This window comes from Schistocerca gregaria, chromosome 2 (genome assembly GCF_023897955.1).
Source record: "Schistocerca gregaria isolate iqSchGreg1 chromosome 2, iqSchGreg1.2, whole genome shotgun sequence".
Lineage (NCBI taxonomy): Eukaryota > Metazoa > Arthropoda > Insecta > Orthoptera > Acrididae > Schistocerca > Schistocerca gregaria.
Genome location: NC_064921.1, coordinates 242136684 through 242157427, shown reverse-complemented (window position 1 = coordinate 242157427; position 20744 = coordinate 242136684). Strand labels below are relative to the sequence as shown.

General features: G+C 40.2%; 1 protein-coding gene across 2 annotated transcripts in view; it reads right to left on the bottom strand.

Moving 5' to 3' along the window:
• The window catches only part of LOC126336769 (NFX1-type zinc finger-containing protein 1-like), a 301188-nt gene that overhangs the window by 222762 nt on the left and 57682 nt on the right, over positions 1-20744 (bottom strand). For both annotated transcript variants that reach the window (XM_050000780.1, XM_050000779.1), the window contains exons 2-3: positions 15877-18607; positions 8016-8335 (exon numbers count right to left, since the gene is read on the bottom strand). In XM_050000780.1, coding sequence (XP_049856737.1) covers positions 8016-8335; positions 15877-18590 — 3034 coding nt within the window. In that variant the 5' untranslated portion in view covers positions 18591-18607. The remainder of the gene's footprint in view (positions 1-8015; positions 8336-15876; positions 18608-20744) is intronic.

The window sequence follows — 20744 nt, the reverse complement described above, 5'->3', positions numbered from 1 at the left end:
TGCTTGTTGCATTATCTAGTTCGCTAATCATTTCTGCTCCGGTCCAGCTTTCTTATGATGACAGTTGCCACACCACTCTATAGCCCACATCTCCTTCCTATGATGTATGAAGTCATACACAACAAACCCAGGCAAAGAAAAACCCAGGCAAAGAGTACTACTATCTACTTGTGACTGTCATCAAATCTTCAAGCTTTCCTTCCTCCTATTCTGTTGTTTTCCGCTTGCTTTTTGCTGTTATTCATTGTTCAGGATATCCAGTGTTTGCCTTGCTTGTGCTCTTTATGTTCTTAGTTCCATGGCTGCTGCTTTCGCACATCTTTTTGCTTTCTTCAAGCTACTTTTTCTTTTCACTCTTTGTTTTTGTGCATTGGTTAATAGATAAAGGCTACAATGCCACAACTGCCTTTAGCTCATCTAACTCAGTTTCAGAGTCAACAAATTTCACAGCTGCTTGAAGTGATGCGGTTCCCTTGCATTGCTTGTGTGGGAAGAATGTTTCTTTTGTTTGGTCGCGAGGGTGTCAGTTTGCTTTACAGAACTTTAAACCTGCTTTGCTTAGTGATCAATGTCTTTCATTTTGATCCAGGCAACTGTGGTCTTGAATGTGAATGATTCCTCTTATGGCATTGGTGCAGTTTTGGTTGTGTTGACAGACCGACTGCCTTTGCTTTGTTGTTGAACAAAGCTCAATGTAATTATACATAAATGAAAAGGAGACTCTCGTCATTGTCTATGGTATTACTAAGTTTCACCAGTATCTTTTTTGCTGAAAATTTTACTTGGTGACTGACCATAAACCTCTACAATCTTTGCTTAGCCCTTCTTAGTCAGTCCCAACTCACACAGCATAGAATCTGCAACGGTTGGGCCCTTCTTTTGTCAAATCACCAATATGAGATTGTGTATCTGCCCACATGTAAGCATGCCAATGCAGAATCTCTTTCTCACCTTCCTGCTGGCCAGTGTGCAAGTCAAATGTTGTGGTTCCCCAGCTCTCCAGCCTCACGTGCTTCATTTGCTATACCAAGGTCATTGGGGCATCATTCACAACAAGCAGTTGGTGCAACATCATTATTACACTTGGCAGGGTTGAACATCAATCAGTCAGCCCCGTATCAGCAGTTCTTTGAATGGCCCAAACCTCAAACACCATGGAAATGTTTGCACTTGGACTTCACATGCTGGCTCGTCATCACTGATGCTTTCAGCAAATTTTCCTTCATGGCTCCTATTCACTCTACTTTGGTTCATTTCAAAATTTGGGGCTTGTTGTCAATCTTTTGCTTCGAGAGTTTCCATGAAGTGACTGTGACTGACTGACAATGGGCCTCAGTTTGTTGTTGCTAACAGCTTTACACCACCTCCAGAACCATCCTCATTACGAGTGCACCATTCCAGTCGCAATCCAATGGTGATGCTTAACATTTCGTATGAACATTTAAGCAACAGACAGACAAGCTTCATGCCTCCCACACATGGGACCAAGCTCTGTTATTCTTGTCGTCCTACCGCTCCCAGCCTCACAACGGACCGTTGCCAGCAGAGCTGTTACATGGATGGTGCTACCGCACATCGCTTCATTTGTTGCACCTGCCCTGGCTGGTGGTGCCATTCAGCCCGGACAGGCGAAGTATCACACTAATGATTTGGTCTTTTACAGATTGTATGGCTGATGGAGGCACTGGGAGCGATGCACCATTGTATGACATGCTGGATGTTCTACGTTTCTCCTACAGCAACCATGAGGATTGCAGAGACACCACCAGAATCCAATTTGTCCATGTGAATTGTGTGATCCTGCCGTAGGCTTTGTGGTTTCAGATTTTGTGCCTACTGGGACACAGCAGCCCATGTTGCAGCCGGCTCCCACGGAACCTGCGCTGTTGGCACCAGTCCCAGAAGCAATGGAAGTCGACGCTCTTTCAAGGTTGTCACCATCATGACAGCCACTGTCACCTAGGAATGGGCTCTTCTTCTTGGTGGCTGTCCTACGTGCCACCTCAGATCCCTCTGCAGTCATCAAGATGCCTCTGTCTTTATTTATTGCTCCACCTCTGCATGTAGTTGCACGTCGTCTGCCCGATTTTGCATTTCTTGATACCAGGCAGGCTAAGGGTGTACGTCAGGGTGCGGAAGCTTGACATCAGCCTCAGTGTCGACTCTCATTTCCTCACTGCCCCCTGCATCTAGTCTCTCCTCCCTCCTCCAACCCATTCACTCATCTACACAATACGAGAACAGTGGGGAAGTTGGGGGGAGGGGGGGGGAGGGGGGGGGGAGGGGGGGGGGGAGGAATGTGTTATCCCATGTATGTATCACCCTTAGCGCATCCAAGTTGGAAACGGAATGGCAAGGTTCCGTCTGACGCCGACAGTGGTAGGCGAGATATGACAGACCCGACGGTGTGCGTCAGCAGAGCCACACCTCCAGCTGCTGGGTACCACGAGTGGCCTCTGCCACCGCAATATAAAATGGCCAGTGGCAGCCACTCAACCTATTTGCACTTGGAGTGATGTTGCCGTGTGACACTATGCACACACTGTCTACTCCCAGTTCCACCACCATCATTTGTGCTTTAGTACAGAGACGCTCTTCCTTGCTTAGCCTCTGATAGCTGGACTCTGATTCATGCTGCATTACTCATAATGAGTCTTTGTATGTTGGAGAAACATAAGTAAATATTCTGGAGAAACATAAGTTAAGTAAATATTCTATTTGTTGTGTTATTTTGTTTACTAATCATTTCTGCTTCTGTCCAGTTCCTGGATTCTTCCCTCTAAGCACCTTAATCTTGGATGACATCACTAAGCTCTGCACTAGGCTTAAAAATGGTAGTTGCCTGGTAACAATCGTCAACAAGAGAGTTTCACACCAGTTCTGATATTCCCCTACCCAGTAAAATTAGCTTTATAATCATCTTTACATTTTCCTTTCTGGTTCATCTTGCAGCTTATACCTTGTACTGCCAGGCTGTTTCTAAATATGTTTGTTTGTCTGCATTATTTTATTCACACTATCCATAGCACTGAAGCTAACGGAGACTACTAAATTTCGTTATGAGACATGCGTTTGATCTTCCCACTGATTTGGAAAGTTTGGTTGTAATCCAATCTTTTGGTCTAACCGTAACATTACCACCACTAATGTCAGTTTGCTATAGAGCTAACTCTTCTGCCACTATCCAATCAGCTTGAAGTTTCAAGATTAGCACTTCTAAAAAAGTGTAGAAATAATGACTGTCACTGCATCTCCAGAGATGACCAATATCATCCTTCATATAGGTTGTATCACAATAACTCTCACAAAAATAATGCTTACATTCTTCAACTGATTTCCATTTATGATCATTTTCTGGAATTTTACCACATTTAAATTTTGACAGCATAATTTTGCTTTGGTTATCCTGTTAAGAGTTATATGTCCAATAAAAGACAGTAACTAACAGGTTTCTACATCATGTTTTTGATAAAATTGTTTGTAAATGAGAACTGTTCAGCAATAATTTCATTACACCATTTGAATGCAGCTTCTAAGTTTGAATACTTTGAGTAACAAAATTTAATAGTGAGAAAAAATGATACTTACTCATGAAAGATTATCAATGCTTATGAAAGACAATTAAAGTTATGGAAACACTAAGATCTTGAAACTCACAGTGTTCCTCAGTCAAAATACTGTGATGAAATCAGGGCATTATAAACATCGAAATGCAGGATCGATCACATGCGTATATTGAATATCCTTAAAATTATTAATTAGATTCCATTCTTATGATGGTCATACCTGATAAAGAGCCTGTCAGCAATTTTTCTGATATAACTGTATACAAATGGTGTTCAACATAGCTTACTTCACAGAAGCTGTACTCTGTGCGAGAACAGCTTGAAAACTTTCCTTATTGAGGGAAAAGGAATATTTGAAGGCTTAAAAAGCAACCTTAAATTGAGAGAGAGAGAGAGAGAGAGAGAGAGAGAGAGAGAGAGAGAGAGAGAGAGAGAGATGGGGAGAGAGGGAGGGGGGGGGGGGGGGGAGGGGAAGAGAAAAGAGTGAGTGGGAGTGAGAGGGAGGGATGGAGGACAGAGGTGAAGGAAACTAACAAATTGTATTACAGCTTAATACTTGGTCTATAGCTCTTTTGCCCATAGAGCTATTCAAGTTCTGTATTCACAGCCTCAATTCTTACTTCAACCCCAAGACGTAATATATACCTTGGATTTCAGGTCTCATCAATGTGGATATTCTGTAGGAATGCAAATCTGTTCAGAATTAAATGGGAACACAACTTTCCATGACACTATTGAATTTTGATTTTGTTGAATGTCTGCAGTGTATAAAATCCAAAAACCACCAATTAACTGTGGTTGCATTTAAGGCAGTATAGCTTCCTTCTTTATATGAGTGATCTTTTACCAGAATGAACTAAGTAACATTTGGTTAGTTTTGAGAAATAAAGGACTGAAGTTAAGAGTTTATAGCAACTTATTTATTAAAACATATTTATGAATATATATGTGGTCTGGTGGATAACGGGTGTGAAAAACTTTTACAAGCATTATGAGCCTTGCAGGACATTATTTAATTACAGCTTGAAACTTAAAACTACAGAGAAACAATGCAAAATATCCATGTACGTCAGGTTATTTTGTTGTCACATCACATTAATGCACTTCAGTACGAAATATAAAGTAAAGTTTTCTTGTTTCTGTATTATATTCATATATAGATCTATTTGGCAACTGAAACACACAAATATAATTTCAGCATTTATGTAATACAGAATTATTAAGCAATTTTTGGAATTAGGAGAGAAAATTCGAATATACTTAAGCAATGATGATGCTTCCCCATTACTCATCTTCTTCTATTACTGTGACTGCCCATTTCTGATACTTCAGCCATTTTGAGACCCTTATAGAATTCATGGTATATTGGGGATATGCACATTAGAAGGCTCTGAATATCTTTCAGTTTCTCAGGGCATAGAGTGGGACCTAATGGATACAGTGTAGGTAATGTAATTTGACTGAGAGAACAGTGGCAAGCTTTTAAACGTTTATTTAAATTCACTGAAGAGTATTCTTCCATGTCATTGTGGCTGTATTTGTACTCCAATATCCCCAGCTTCTCTTTTGGAAAACTCATTTCCTTAATCCTAAGCCATTCAACCTTTTCTCCAGAAAGACTTACTTTTCTGTTAGTCATTACTTTTTCGAGTAGCATAGTATTTTTGAAGTCAATGCAATCCATTTTCACGACTTCAAATTTACCTTTCTTCACTCTGGCATTCTCAATAATACAATAAAGCTGTTCTGGGCCAAATATTTCTGGATATCGCCACAGTTTCCTCTCTAAATCCCCAAAATCACTGTCATTCGGAAGATATGGGTGACCAGGTTCAGCAAATTTGTGCGTAATTTCGAGGGAGCTGTATCGCCTTTGAATACAAATTTCTGTTTGCAATGGTGTGGATGACCAAGACATCTGTGGGTGGTTAAATAGTGATACCTACGAACTGAGATTTGAAAAGCTGAGTGACGTGGATACAGTGAATAAATTGTGTTCAGTAGATGAAGAGAGAGAAGATAAGATGATCGAAAAACCCGTTATAACACACACACACACACACACACACACACACACACACACACACACACACACACACACAAAGGCACTGAAATGTGTACATATTAGAATATGCATAATAAAATTTGTTTGAATATGCTTATAGTTTGACACTCCGTTATAGGAGAAGTCTCATACGGAAAAAGTGAATAAAAAAACAGTAACAGGAAAAATGAACAATTATTTCCTGAAAATGAACTGAAAGTCAGTGATTCACAATAAGTGTAATTTGGTGAACATGTTGTCAGTTCCCAGTGAGTAATGGGTAAGTAATGCAGTGGGTTTTCAACTGTAAGTACAGTAAGTAGTAGTTTCTAGTAAAAGCCTGTGTAGGTTGTTTTTGTTTACCCATGTAGTGGAGCTACATTAACCTGCACTGTGTTCTTTACAGAAAACGTAATTAAATATCAGCCTTCAGACTGAAGACCACAACAACAAACAACAGATACTGAAAAAAGTAAATTGAGACTAAAATAAAATATTGAATCAGACAAGCAAAGGCCAAAGGGCCACTGAAATCACTCATAAACTAAAACAACATTTTCCCTGTCCCTACTTATTACCCACTCTTGCAAGTTACTCAATGACAGCAAAAAGGAAAACTAAAGTTATGACCAATTTGCTGGCCAGTGTTTGTCCTCAGGAGAAAAACTGGTTTTAGTACTGCTGATCCATACTCACATAAAAGTGCCACAAATTATCCTAGTAATGGTAAATCTGGGATGGAATAATGACAATACTGAATACTGATATTATTATCCTCACTTTTGGAAATATTAATTTCTTCCTCAGTGAGGAAAAAGGGATGGGTTGGGGAATGTTACAAAGGAAGGGCAGGTCACTCAGACCCCCGATGAGAAGGAGCCATCTGCTGTGAGGATGAGGGGACACAAAGATAAAAAAAGAGGAAGGGAGGCAGAGGGTAACTCTCATAATTTAAAATTATTTAATGATTTAGAATCAAGGATTGAAGGTTTCTTTCATCTGCATACAACATAGCACCTTTCTTGTTAAGTTTACTGTATTAAATATAGCACGAGGAAAAACAAATGGTTAATAGATGTCAAACCATAGTTCAAAAACAAAGTTGATGTGACTTACCAAACAAAAATGCTGGCAGGTCGATAGATACACAAACAAACACAAACATACACACAAAATTCAAGCTTTCGCAACCAACGGTTGCTTCTTCAGGTAAGAGGGAAGGAGAGGGAAAGACAAAAGGATGTGGGTTTTAAGGGAGAGGGTAAGGAGTCATTCCAATCCTGGGAGCGGAAAGACTTACCTTAAGGGGAAAAAAGGACAGGTATACACTCGGGCGCGCGTGCGCGCCCACACACACACACACACACACACACACACACACACACACACACACACACACATATCCATCCACAGATACACAGACACAAGCAGACATTCTGCTTGTGTCTGTGTATGTGCAGATGGATGTGTGTGTGTGTGCGCGAGTGTATACCTGTCCTTTTTTCCTCTTAAGGTAAGTCTTACCGCTCCCGGGATTGAAATGACTCCTTACCCTCTCCCTTACAACCCACATCCTTTTGTCGTCTTTCCCTCTCCTTCCCTCTTTCCTGAAGAAGCTTGAATTTTGTGTGTATGTTTGTGTATCTATCGACCTGCCAGCACTTTTGTTTGGTAAGTCACATCAACTTTGTATTTAGATATATTTTTCCCACATGGAATGTTTCCCTCTATTACATTCATCAAACCATAGTTCATTTTACAGCTTTACTCATTTCACATCACTGAATGTGTTCTTTTATGATGGATTCTATGGAATATGATGAATGCACAAATGAATGAATGGACAACTGAACAACAAGTGCCTAAAATCAGAACTGAATTCAGCATGTCAGGGAGCAGCCAAGATTCTCAGATTTGTAAAATGTCTGCTTACTACTTTAATATTTCTCATATTCTGAATAGCTTTCCTACTGTATTATTTGTTACCCAGAACCCAGTATTTGTCAATAAATTCACCTGGCTTCCACACCTCATGATCACATCTGTTCACTTGTTACTATTAAGCTGCCTTATCCCTTGCTTAACCTTTATTAACTTACAGACTTCCTGCCTGTAACTTGGCCACTTCAATGATTACTGGCCCTCTTCGAGTTTTCATTTTGAGAAAAATAATCACATCTTACTCATCTAGCCTCTTGTATTCATAATGGCATCAATTCAATGTCTAAAGCCATCAATTCCATGTACAAATTCTTCAGAAAGAACTAGTTAGTCTGAAATCTGCAGAAAGCCAATTCTTAACTTATCCTGTCAACTACAAGCAGCTAATAACTGAAGATAAGCCCACAAAATAACTGCAAAACTATTTGAATAAAGAGGAATGAAAGGTAATTATTTTTACTTACCTATTCGGGATTTGAGTTCCTGCAACAAAGGTTGCTTCCTTGCAGCACCAGATGTTGTCATGCCAACAACCAGTGCGTCTTGCATTATATTGAGATCTTCAATATCACGTATTTCATCGTATCTCATACATAGCTGTTTGTATTCTGACTGTAAGTGCCACACCCTCTTCATGAGAGTTGCGTGCAAACAGTGACACCAATATTTGTACAAATACCATCGTTCTTCAATGTTAAGCTCCCAAAGGTTGTAAGCACGTGTCAGTCTCTCAACAACACGCTGATCCATATTGACAACCTGTGTAAGGCGGCTCTTGAAGAACCTATAAAAGATGAAAATGTGATCTGAATTATGCCTATTACAATTACAATGCACTGCCAATCAGAGCCATACCGAAGTAATCCTCCACCCTTGGTATAACTGTCAAAGCCCATGATGTTACATGGGTGAAATGAAGCTGTAGAAGCAACTGTGGTTCAAGCTAAATGCTCTTTTCCTCAGCAGAAGATAGAAACACAACAGGCACCAGAACCCATGAAATGTATTAGAAGTTGCGAACATGGACAACCATCAGAATTATAATGGAATGACACCAATGAAAATTTGTGCGAGATTGGGACTCAACCCAGATTTCCTGCTTATCACAAGCAGTTGTCTTACTGATAGGCCATCTGGGCACGCTTCCTGCCCAGGCCCAAAATTCCACATCATGTCAACCAAGTGTGTACAACCTGCACTCATACATCCATTATGTGTATTTCTGTACAGGGGAGGGACTCTAATCAAAACTCACTTGTCCAGTGTTGGCAATAAATACAACTTTTTTCTGTTCATTTTTTGCACCTCCCTGTGCCCATACCCTTGACAGAGCCTTACCTCACTGTGCCCTTCATATAGCCCTGCTGCCAACTCTCAACTATATGATTCAAGAAGTTGAGATACACATTTGATGACCCACCAAAATCTTTTACACACTGATATGTGAGGACATAATGGAGATGGTCCTTAAATTTTTCGTTTTAAAAAATGGCTATCACGTTTATACATACTGCACGCCAAAAATTTTTCTGTTTCGAGATAGCAGTCAACAAAACTGAATGAACTAGTTACAAACTGATAAATAAATACCTTGTTTCAAACACTGAAGGATACTATTTGGGAAAGAATGAGGGTGGAGGGGTCAGGGGGAGAAAACTGTGTCATCACTGACACATTCTCGTCTCTCTCCATGTAACTTGCAGCCTCTGTGACACCTAGTGATAGTTCAGCAGAAACTTCATATGAAAGGAGTGATTCTTTTCTCCTGTCACTGCAAACCAATATGCAATGCGGCAGAATGATCTGCTTTTTCATCCTATTTCCTCCCCCTCTATAGAAAGTGAAGGAGAAATATCATTTTAGGGAACATTGTGATTCATCACACTGCATGAACAACAGCTGATGAGAGTAGAGATGAGTCAACTGGTTGGGTTTTTAGTGATGGTTAGAGCTCCTAAATGGATGTTCGCACAAACTACTAGTGATAGCCAACTGTCTGACTATCAAACTGTCAGCAGAACTTCGTTGATTTGATACATTCCACAGGCACTGGGGTGCGCATTTACAACCAAAGTTATGGATTCTGAACATTTTGGCACTTGAACTGGCGGCCCCTACATACAACTTAAAATTTCTTTTATAGGCTTTGAAATTGTTTAAGAGAATGTGCATTGTAATAACTTGCTTTTATGGACATTTGAGGGCTGCATTTTCACTCTTTAAAATTTAAAAATGTGTGAGGTTAGATGAACATGACACATGTACATTACATGTTTTTTGATTTACACAATTAATCATATTGATCACTTCTTGCAGATAATATCAATTTCATGACTTTTGGCTTACTCACAATGAACTATATTTCATCATGATTGAGACTGATACCTTTCCTTTTCAATTGTCTTTGCACATTTATCATAGTGCATGAATTTTTGAATTTCAGCTTATAAGGTGTGAAAACTATGAATGACACTGATTATAGAAATTTTACTTTCTGTACAGTAGTTATACTTATAGCGCAAGGATTTAAAGAGTTTTCAGCTAGACAGCACAAGAAGTATTGAAAATATCAGAAAGCAGGGGAATACGTTCTGGCAAAAATAAGTTTTTATCAGAGACATGGGAAATCCATTATTATGAATAACGCTCCATGGAGCTACAAACTATTGACAAGAACCTCCTTTGTGACCAAGAGTTTATGCAGATACACAAGTGAAAGCACTCACAACAGAACAAAACAAAAAGTAATCCTTGGTACAAACATGTAAATGTAAAAATGCACTGTTTTTGTGGCCCATCCTCTAACAAAGTGGTTCCATTATCGATGGATATAATTTATTTTTTGACAATATTAGGAATAGGATAGATTGCTGCTCGCCGTAAAGTTGGCATACCGAGTAAACAGCCACAATGAAAAGACTGGTACACATTTAGCTTTTGGCCAAAGCCTTCTTCAGAGAAGAAGATGTACACACATTCACACAAACAACCAATCTCACACACTTATGATCATCATCTCTGGCAATTTGCACCGGAATACTACTGTTATGTTGAGTGGCAATCTGGAATGGGGCAGAAAATGAAGAGCGATAGCGGTATATCAGTGTGAGAAAGACGAGTGCTGTCTGGCAGTGCGTGCACGGACTAGATGGAGGCATGAAAAGACTACCAGGTGCAGCGTCGTGAGGGTGTGGGGTAGGGATGTGGGGAGGGGAGTGGTGGTGGCTAGCAAAATAAGAGAAAAGTGGGGATAGGAAAAGATGGGCGGATTTGATGGCAGAGGACAGCACACAATGGGTATGAGGGGATATGAACAGGGAAGGAGTGACAGAACAGAGTGGGGGGGGAGGGGGGGGGGGGTATTGGAACTGTTGGGTGGAAAGTGTGGGGACAGTAGGTTACTGTAGGTTGAAGCCAGTATAATTTGAGCAGCGTGTGTGTTGTAAGAGTAACTCCCATCTGCATGGTCCAGAAAAGCTGGTAATGGAGGGGAGGATCCAAATGGACCACATTGCGTAGCAGCCACTGGAATCAAGCATGTTATAATCAGTCATATGTTGTGCCGCAGGGTGGTCCATTTTGTTCTTGGCCACAGTTTTGTAGTGGCCATTCATCCTGGTAAACAGCTGTTTAGTAGTAATATCAATATAAAAAATTGTGCTAGTATAAGACATGGCTGCTTTCACAGGCAGTGCCACCCCTGATGGAACAGGGCAAGTCTGTGACAGGTCTGGAACAGAAAGTGCTTGGTGGGTGGACTGCACAGGTCTTGTATCTGGATCTTCTACAAGGATATGATCAATATGGCAAGGGTTTGGGGTTGGGATTGGGAGTGGTTTAAAGATGGACTAGGATGTTGTAGAGGGCGGGTGGTCGACTGAAAATCACTTTCGGAGAGATGGGAAGGATCTTTGATACAATGTCTCTCATTTCAGGGCATAGTGATTAAAAATCAAAGCCCTGACAAAGCATGTGATTCATTTGTTCTGGTCTGGGTTGGTATGAGTTGACAAAGCATACACTCCTTTGTAATTGGTTCCAGAGGTGAGATGGGAGGATTGAAGGTGTGTGGTGATATGGCAGGGGAAATCTGTTTGTGGCCTAAGTCTGGAGGATAGTGTGTGTGTGTGTGTGTGTGTGTGTGTGTGTGTGTGTGTGTGTAAGAGAGAGAGAGAGAGAGAGAGAGAGAGAGAGAGAGAGAGAGAAGAATGGGCGAGACCTTCAGCATACTGAGGAAAGGGAGTTCTTGTCAATGCAGATATGCTTTCCCCGGGTGGCCAGGCTGTATGGGAGTGATCTTTTCGTGTGGAAGGGATGGCAGCTGTTGAAGTGCTGGTACTGTTGTTGGCTGTTGGTTTTGATGTGGACAGAGTTGTGTAGAGCCACCAGAGGAGGTGGTCAACTCCAGGAAGGTAACTGCGTTGAGGAGGGCCACGTAAAGCAGATGGTAGAGAAGATGTTGAGGTTAAGAAGGAATGAGGATAGAGTGTCTTGACTCTTGAGTCCAGATCATGAAGATTTCATCAACTGACCTGAACCAGACCCAGGGTTTGAGGTTTTGGGAACCTAGTAACATTTCCTCTAGATGACCCATAAACAGGTTGGGACACAAGGATGCCATGCAGGTGCCCATGACTGTGTAATGGATTTGTTTGTATGCCTTCCCTTTAAAGGAGAAGTTAGCAATGTGTATGAGGAATGAGATAGTGGATTTTGAGTATGTAGGACATTGGGAAAAGCAGTATTCAACAGCGACAATACAAGGGGCATGAGGGATGCTGGTGTATAGGGAAGTGCCATCAACAGTCACGAGTAGGTAAAGGAGATGGGATGCTGGAGAGTCGGTGAAGGAAGTGATTAATATCTATGACGTGGGAGGCTAGATTTTGGACAATTGGTTAGAAGTGTTGGTCAATGAGAGCCAAAATTGTTTTAGTGAGGGAGCAGCAACCATCTATATTGAGGCATCCAGGACTTTTGGGTTTGTGGATTTTGGGGAGCATGTACAAGGTCAGTGTGTAGGGTGTCGCAGGGGTGAGGAGGCATATGAATCCAGGGCAGATGTTCTGGGAAGGGCCTAATGTTTTGAGCAGTGATTGGAGGTTATGTTGCACTTCTGAGATAAAATCATTCCAACACAGTTTATGGGTGGAGGGCTCAGGTAAGTGACAGAGGCCTTCCACCAGGTAGTCACTGTGATTCATAATGACAGTGATGGAACCTTTGTCTGCAAGTTGGATGAATAACTCAGGATTTATTTTGAGGTTCAGTATGGCTGTCCTTTCTTCTGCTGAAAGTTTGGTGTTCTTAGGAAGGGACCCAGGGAAGTATGGTCAAGAAAAGTTGGATGTAAGGAGTTCCATAACTGCCCAAAATCTGGCCTCCTACATCAAAACTACCAACCACTTCCTTCACCGAACTGCCACCAACCCCATCCCCATACCTAGTACATCCCTAATCACTGTTAATGCCACTTCCCTACACACCAACATCCCCCATGCCCATGAACTTGCCATTACTGAACATTACTTCTCCTAATGTCCTTCAGACCCCAAATCCATTACCTCATTTCTCCTGCGTCACAGCCATGGGCACTAGTGTGGCACCCTCCTGTGCCAACCTGTTTATGGACCACTTAGAGAAAACATTCCTAGCCTCCCAAAACTTGAAATCCCTGGACTGGTTCAGGATGACTGATTATTTCTATATGATATGAACTCAGGACCAAGACATTCTATCCTCATTCATTCATTCATAACTTCAACACCTTCTTTCCCACCAACATAGCTTGATCCTCATCAACCCAGCATGCCACCTTCCTTTACATTGATCTCCTGCTCTCTGACAACTCTATCTACTTCTCTGTCCACACTAAACCCACCGACAACAAACAGCACCTAAATTTGGAGAGCTGCCATCTCTTCCACACAAAAAAATCATTCCCACACATTCTGTCCGTCTGGGGACAGCATATCTGCAATGATAAGAGCCCCCTTCCCCAGTAAGCTGAAGTGCTCACCAAGACCCTCACAGACAGACACTACCCCTAAATCTAGTCTGCTAAGATTTTTCATGACCTTTTTCCACACACAACCCTTAACCTCCCATCTCCTGTAAGAACCACGTGCAAAGAGTGGTCCCTTAATCAGCGAATACCACCTTGGACTGAGATAACTGAATATCCTTCAGCAAGGCTTTGATTACCTATTATGATGCCCTGAAATGTGGAAGATCCCACGCAAGATCCTTTCTGCCCCTCCTGAAGTGGTGTTCTGTCACCCACCCAACCTACACAACATCCTAGTTCATTTCTATGCTACTCCCAATCCCAAACCCCTTGCCACAGGCATCTTATCCCTGTGGAAGTCATGCCCAGTCCACCCACCAGCACTTCTTATTCCAGTCCTGTCACAGGATTATCCTACCCCATCAGAACCCGAACCACCTGTGAAAGCAGCTCAGCTGCAATCACCTGTTCCTATTGGTATTACAAAACCAATCAGCTGTCAACCAGGGTGAACTGCCACCGCCAAACTGTGATCAAGACCATGGCAGACCACCCTGAGGCACAACATGCTGCTGAACATAACATGTTTGATTTCAATCGCTGTTTCAAAACCCAGGCTATCTGGATTTTCCCCTTCATCATCAGCTTTCTTGACCTGTGCAGATTCACTGCTCCCAAAATTAACTCAGCCTCAATCTGCAGTAGTCAATTGTTCACATACCATCCACCCCACCCAACACCCCCACCCCCACCCTCTGTCCTATCACCTTCTCCCTATTCATGTCTCCTCACCCCCTTTGTCTTCCACCATCTGCCGAACACACCTGCCCACCTTCCCTACCCCTGCTGCTGTCCTATCCCCCCCCCCCCCCCCAAAATCTCCCTATCCCACAACCTACTGACTCTATGCAGTCTTGTCATGCCTTCATCTAGTTCCTGCATACTACACTAGACAGTGCTCTTCTCTCCCTGCTATCCCTCCATACTGCCACTCAATGGCATCCTAGTGTGAACTGCCAGAGATGGTGATCACATGTGCATGAAGTGTGTGTGTGTAAGAGAGAGAGAGAGAGAGAGAGAGAGAGAGAGAGAGAGAGAGAGAGAGAGAGAGAGAGAGAGTCCTTACCTAAGGAAGGCTTTGGCTGAAAGCTAAATGTGTAACAAACAGTCTTTTCGTTGTGAGTGTCTACAACTCAATATGTCATCTTTACGGTGGGTAGAAATCTAATCTTTTTCCCTCATATTGCTGATATTACAACCTGGATTTACCCTCTGAATATCTCATACTCTCCAACAGCTGCAGCCCCTAATTACTTGTACAATACATTTAAAGCACACTTTTATCTCTTACAGGCACAATAAATCCTTAAATTCAATCTTTTGTTAAGGTGAAAAGCACCATAAAAACTAAATTTGGAACTTACTTTACAAAAAGCTTCGCCAGTTTTAAAATACTGTAATTTTGATAACAATATTTAGGTTGATATTAATAGTATTTCATATCTCAACTTCAGAAAGTCAGAATAAGCCCATCATCACGTTGTAAGAAAATTTTAGATACAAGTTTTCAGGTAATTTCTGTATTTGATATTACAATGACAAACATGCAGGCAATAAAAGAGACAGCGATAAATCGTGAAGAAAACTGGACTGTTATATCTTCTACCCCAGCTATCTGTAGGATGCAATACGAGATTGATTATAGGCCACAGAATATTAATTTGTATAAGATTACAGTGGAATAAAGAAGTGTCAATGGCTTGGTAGATCAGTGGGCAACAACCTGAAAATATATCATACAATATATCAAAATTCAATTTGTCATTTGTTATGGACATTTTATGGCACCTAGGAGTTTCTCTCTGACAATGCTGTGGGTCTGTGAAGCATACAATGCTGCAAAATGGTGCAAGTTTTGTTGTAACTGACAGGCAGAGTCATTTCTTACAGAGGAGAAAGTTAGAGCATACTACCCTTTATGGAACAACACATAACATGGGACTGATGTTCAAATCAACCTTCAGGCTGATGACTGCCTCAATCTGGCTAATTATTGCAATTTTTCTGTTTCTGAAGGCACTCTCTTAAATGAAACAAATGTGAAGCAATTAGCAATTTTACATGAAGGATTGTCATTTTTGAAGAAGCTTGCCAAGTATTTAGTACAGCATATGAAACAACTACCATGACACAAAATTATCATTTACAAATATAAGTGCAAACTAGAAACAGTATATATATATATATATATATATATATATATATATATATATATATATATATATATATATATATATGAACTGTAAACAAGACATTACCTGTAAAGGCCCATGTTATACAGCCACAGCTGCTGAAACTTCACAAGATCCTCTGAGTTATCCCGAGAACGCTCCATCTGCTCTTGACAATACTGACTATCTGCAAGAAGACGTGACAGCTCAACAGCATATTTTAATTGTACCGTGCTTACTGTTTGTATAACTAGATCATATTCATCACTGATTAGATTAATATTGTTGTCATCGTCATCATCATCTTCAGCACCAACATTATCACCATCTACATTAGGTAAATCATCTAGATTTGTAGTATTACAGGCATCATCACCGCCCTGCTGAAGTTCATCATCTGGGTTGTCATTTCCATCTCCTTTCAACCATTCGATGAAAAGTTCATCACTGACTGACTGTTTATCTATAAAAGATGCAAGTTGTTTTTCAGTAAGTCCCATTTCCTTCAATGAAGAAATACTGACTACCCCCCAGTTGTCAGACATTTTGTCTAGATCTCGTTGCAGAGAATGAATGTGATTGATGACATCTTGCATTTGTCTGAACATCTCCCTGGTATATGATGTAGATGCTCTCACTCCACGAGATCGTCTAACTTCTTTCAGATTATATGGCTCTAGAGCTTTTGACTGTGATTGACCACCAATTCGAATTATTTTTGTTGTATATTGTAAAGTTCCTTCCAGGACTTGATCCAGGGCATGGTTAGTGTAGCATACTACAAGAATAGGTCTACGGTTACTGTTCCATACGTTTTGGTTGTAGAGAAAAGTTTCCATTATCTTCAACCCAAGGAAAGTTTTGCCTGTTCCTGGAGGTCCCTGTATTATTACAAACTCTTTTGTCAAAGCAGATTTGAATGACTTATATTGTGAAATGTCCAAGTTCAGATCATCTTCTGTGGGCCAAGCATTCATTTCAGTAACTGGAACTCCAAAATCATCAATGTTGTATATTACTGAAACTGGATTTGCAAGTATATACAGGGGCAGGCCCACTTCTGTAATCCCATCAACAATATAAGGCTTCATTGGAAATTCTGTGAATGGCATGGTCTGCAATGCATTTAATACCTGCCTGTATGGTTCAAAGTAAACTTCACTTTCCGCTACTGTAAAAGTTTGATCAAATATATTACTATCTATTTCGTCACAAAGTTCCACAACAACACAACCCTTCTCAAGCTGTTTCTTATCCCTGTCCAATACTGTAGCAAAAAAGAAGGTTCCAAAATTGTCTTGTGTAAAACACAACAAAGAACCAAACATAAAACGTTTGGAGTGTTCCCACTGAATGTTTTTCAGCTTCCTCTTAGTATCAAAATTTAATAACACCCCCACTTTTTCTTTAACAGTGACAGTGTTTAAAAATTGAGCATCATGATACATTCGCACATTGTCAATCCTCTTAAATTTTTTCTTGCCTTGGAGACAATGTTCCATATATTGCGATATACCCTCACGTAAAGGACCCACAAAGTCTTCCCGCAACAAGCGGAACTGGACATCTAGATAATGTTCCACATCAATATATGCCCCCTTGATGATGCTAGGTCGCAAAAATGGTTTGTTGGCAAAATCTTCAGCAGTTGGGAATATACTGTAGAGTCTAAAATTATCAGGGGGCTGCAAATATTGGAGCTGCTCCATTTTGCTACTTTCTTTTATTGAATTACGTTGGTATTCTTCCCTCTTACTTTTTAGCTGGGCACTGAGGTCTTCAAGCTGCTTCTTAACATCATCACAGTTAATGTTCTGGTATCTCTGAGCTCCTTCTATAGACAGTTCTGTCATAATAAACATATTATTAAATTTTTCACATGCAGTTTGCGGGAGCACATTAATAACTGTTTTATAAAATATTAGAAGATTCTCTAAGAATGGTAATATTTTCGATTTTCTTGATTGATGTTCAGTTGGGATTTTGTTGATTTGCCTTTCAAGCTGGTTTAAAAAGTGTGGCTGGCATGCTGCAATCAAAACAGTTGTTTTGTTGTGTTGAAACCCAACAACACAGACTTTCTCTGCAAGGATTCTTAATGTAAGATGTATTAAATCAGGGAACATTTCCTTTTTTAACATTTCATCAAACCCTGTTTTAGAGCTTGCTAATTTTACAACAACATCCACAGGATCTTTATCAATAAGATTTTGTAGAAACTTATACCCAGTCCCTTTAATCGAGGTAGAAGCTTTTTGCCTGTCTTCTACCTGTAATTTGTCCCTCACAAACCTAGAAGTAGTTTCGTAATTTTGATCTGCATGGGCACCCATTTTGTATCTGCCCCTCGCTGTGACTGATTTGCCATTGGAATGTTGTACACTGGCTTCACAACTAGCTCTTGTTGAACTAGAGAGCCGATCACGTGAACTCCATCGAACATTTCCTCTTTGATTGCTGTCATGTGAGAAAAAATGACTAGAACTTCCAGGGTGTTTTGAACTGGTAGCAAAATGTTGTGGGACACCAACATTCCTATTTTTTGAAGGTAACGTGTCTGAAACACTTATGTCAACATTACTGCCTGTTTTCATATTATTTCTTTGCTTTTCAGTTCTTGTAGTAGAAGACAAACTGGATGAAAAAGGACTTTGTGTGTCTTTGTCTTCTTGCCTTCTGCCATCGAGTTCAAATTTCTTTCGTGGGACAGACTGATGACGTCTGCGCTCTGTTCTTGTTCTGCTTTCCGTATTGGCAGCATCAAGCACAGAAAACAACTTATCTGACAATCTTTCTGCCATATCTGCACCAAATTGTCCTGCAACAAATTCAATAAAATACAATTAAAACATTGTATTCTCAGAAAGTCTATTTACTTACTACATTCTAGCAGAAATTTTCATGTATAATGTTTCAACAGAATATAATTTGGAGTTTCCTACAAGGAAATTGTCAAATGAAAATGAGACAGATGGAAAAAAACCTGCACACTGAGGGTTCTGTACAAACTTAATTATGTGTACAGGGAGCAATAATTTCAAACAATGTAAACCCCAGGTAAGAATATAAACAATGCAGGAAAAGTTAAGATTGCTACTTACTGTAACAAAGACATGTTAAGGTCCAGATAGGCACAATTAAAAGACACTTACATAAAGCTTTCAATCACAGCCCTAATCAGTAAGAGAGAGACATACAACATTCATACACAACTCACACACACATGACCACAAACTCCACCCGTGCACGAGGTGTGCTTGTTTGTGTGTATCTCTCATTTACTGAGGAAGGTTGTGACCAAAAGCTTTATATAAGTTTCTTTTAATTGTGCCTGTCTGTAATGTAACACGATAATAATAATTTCATGTTGCATAGCGGCCTGGTGCAACACTTTCTATTAGACACCATTTCGGTGACTTACGTGTCCCTAAAACATCCCAGTTATCCAACTGGGGATAGGGGGCCTACAGTTTAAAGTGGAATCTAAACCACATGTTTCTGATGACTCCTCATATCATTAAGAGGTGAAGGTTAGGTTAAACTGAAGAATCCATGGTCTGACCAAAATTTGGTTTCCAGCTATCTTCGTGAGCAGTAAGTGGTGGGGTTTTAAAAATGCTTTCATTAGGTTTCATAAAACTTTGACAAAGTATTTGACAAGTAATTATTATTATATGTTTTAACTCGATTTAACTACGCTTTATAAATTTTGTAAAGTTACGTTCCTACTTTATAAATTATCATTACTGTGGAATGGGTGAGCGGTTGGAAAATTTTACTACTAACGGAAATATAAAAGTGGGTAGTTGGTAGAAAATGTTGACTTCCCATGATGTAGATGAATAACAGTGTCATGGACCATGAGATGCACATTTTCTGCTGCATACATCTGTGAAATCACTCTGAGGATGCTAAGGAAATCTGAGCAGATGGGGAAATTATTCCATCACGTCTTATCGGTATAAATGTCTTTTTGAATACATACAATTATGTATTGAATACAATGAATTTGTATGGTAGGCGAACACTAAAATGATGGTCAGAGAAATGACTGACAACTCAAGATAGTCCCCCATTTAGACCAGACAGTATACACTGGAATGAAATAGTGGCATCTGTCTTCAAAAATGACTCATATCTACACTACAATTGCTATTTACAAGATGTAAAGAATTAATATTTTTCAGACCAGTTTCAAAAGGACTGCTCTTCATACAAATTCCAATGGGTCTCATTGCTCAAGGAACTGTGTATTTCACTTGTCACAACCCGAGGAATTGTGTGGTTCCCCAGACCAGTACAGAGACTGTGAATGTGGCTTGTCCTAAATAACACCTTGGTCAACCTAAATCAGTCGCTAACTTTCTTTAAGTAAGACAGACCAGCTTACAGATACACAGTAGAACCATAATAAAGCCGGGATTTTTCACAGTTGCTAAAAATTAGAGGAGAGATGTTCTGTACACTCCTGACAACTTACGGCTTTCACATTTTAGAATACTGTTCAGATTGGCAGGCAAAGGTTTCAGGCCCCTCTGGTATGGCAACTAATCCTGATTTCCAAGAAATATAAGCCCCAGGAAGGAATGGATAGTGTCTTGAAAAAAGAGGTTATAAGATTAAAATTAATGTAGTCAAATTAAATTAGGTGATGCTGATGGAATTAGATTATGAAATGAGACACAAAAAGTACTTGATGAGTACCGTGGATTCAGACAGCAAATTAACTGCCAAAGGCAGAAATAGAGAGGATCTAAATCTTAGATTGGCAACAGAAAAAAAGAGAAATATTTCAACATCAAATATAAACTTCAGTGTTAGGAAGTCTTTTCTGAAAATATTTGTTGGGAACATGCATGGGTTCTACAATGCCTTACATAGTGTAATTGCTTGTTTACTCACACCAGTGATGTTAAGGAAGGAGACACACACAGCAATCAGTCACAATCCCATTA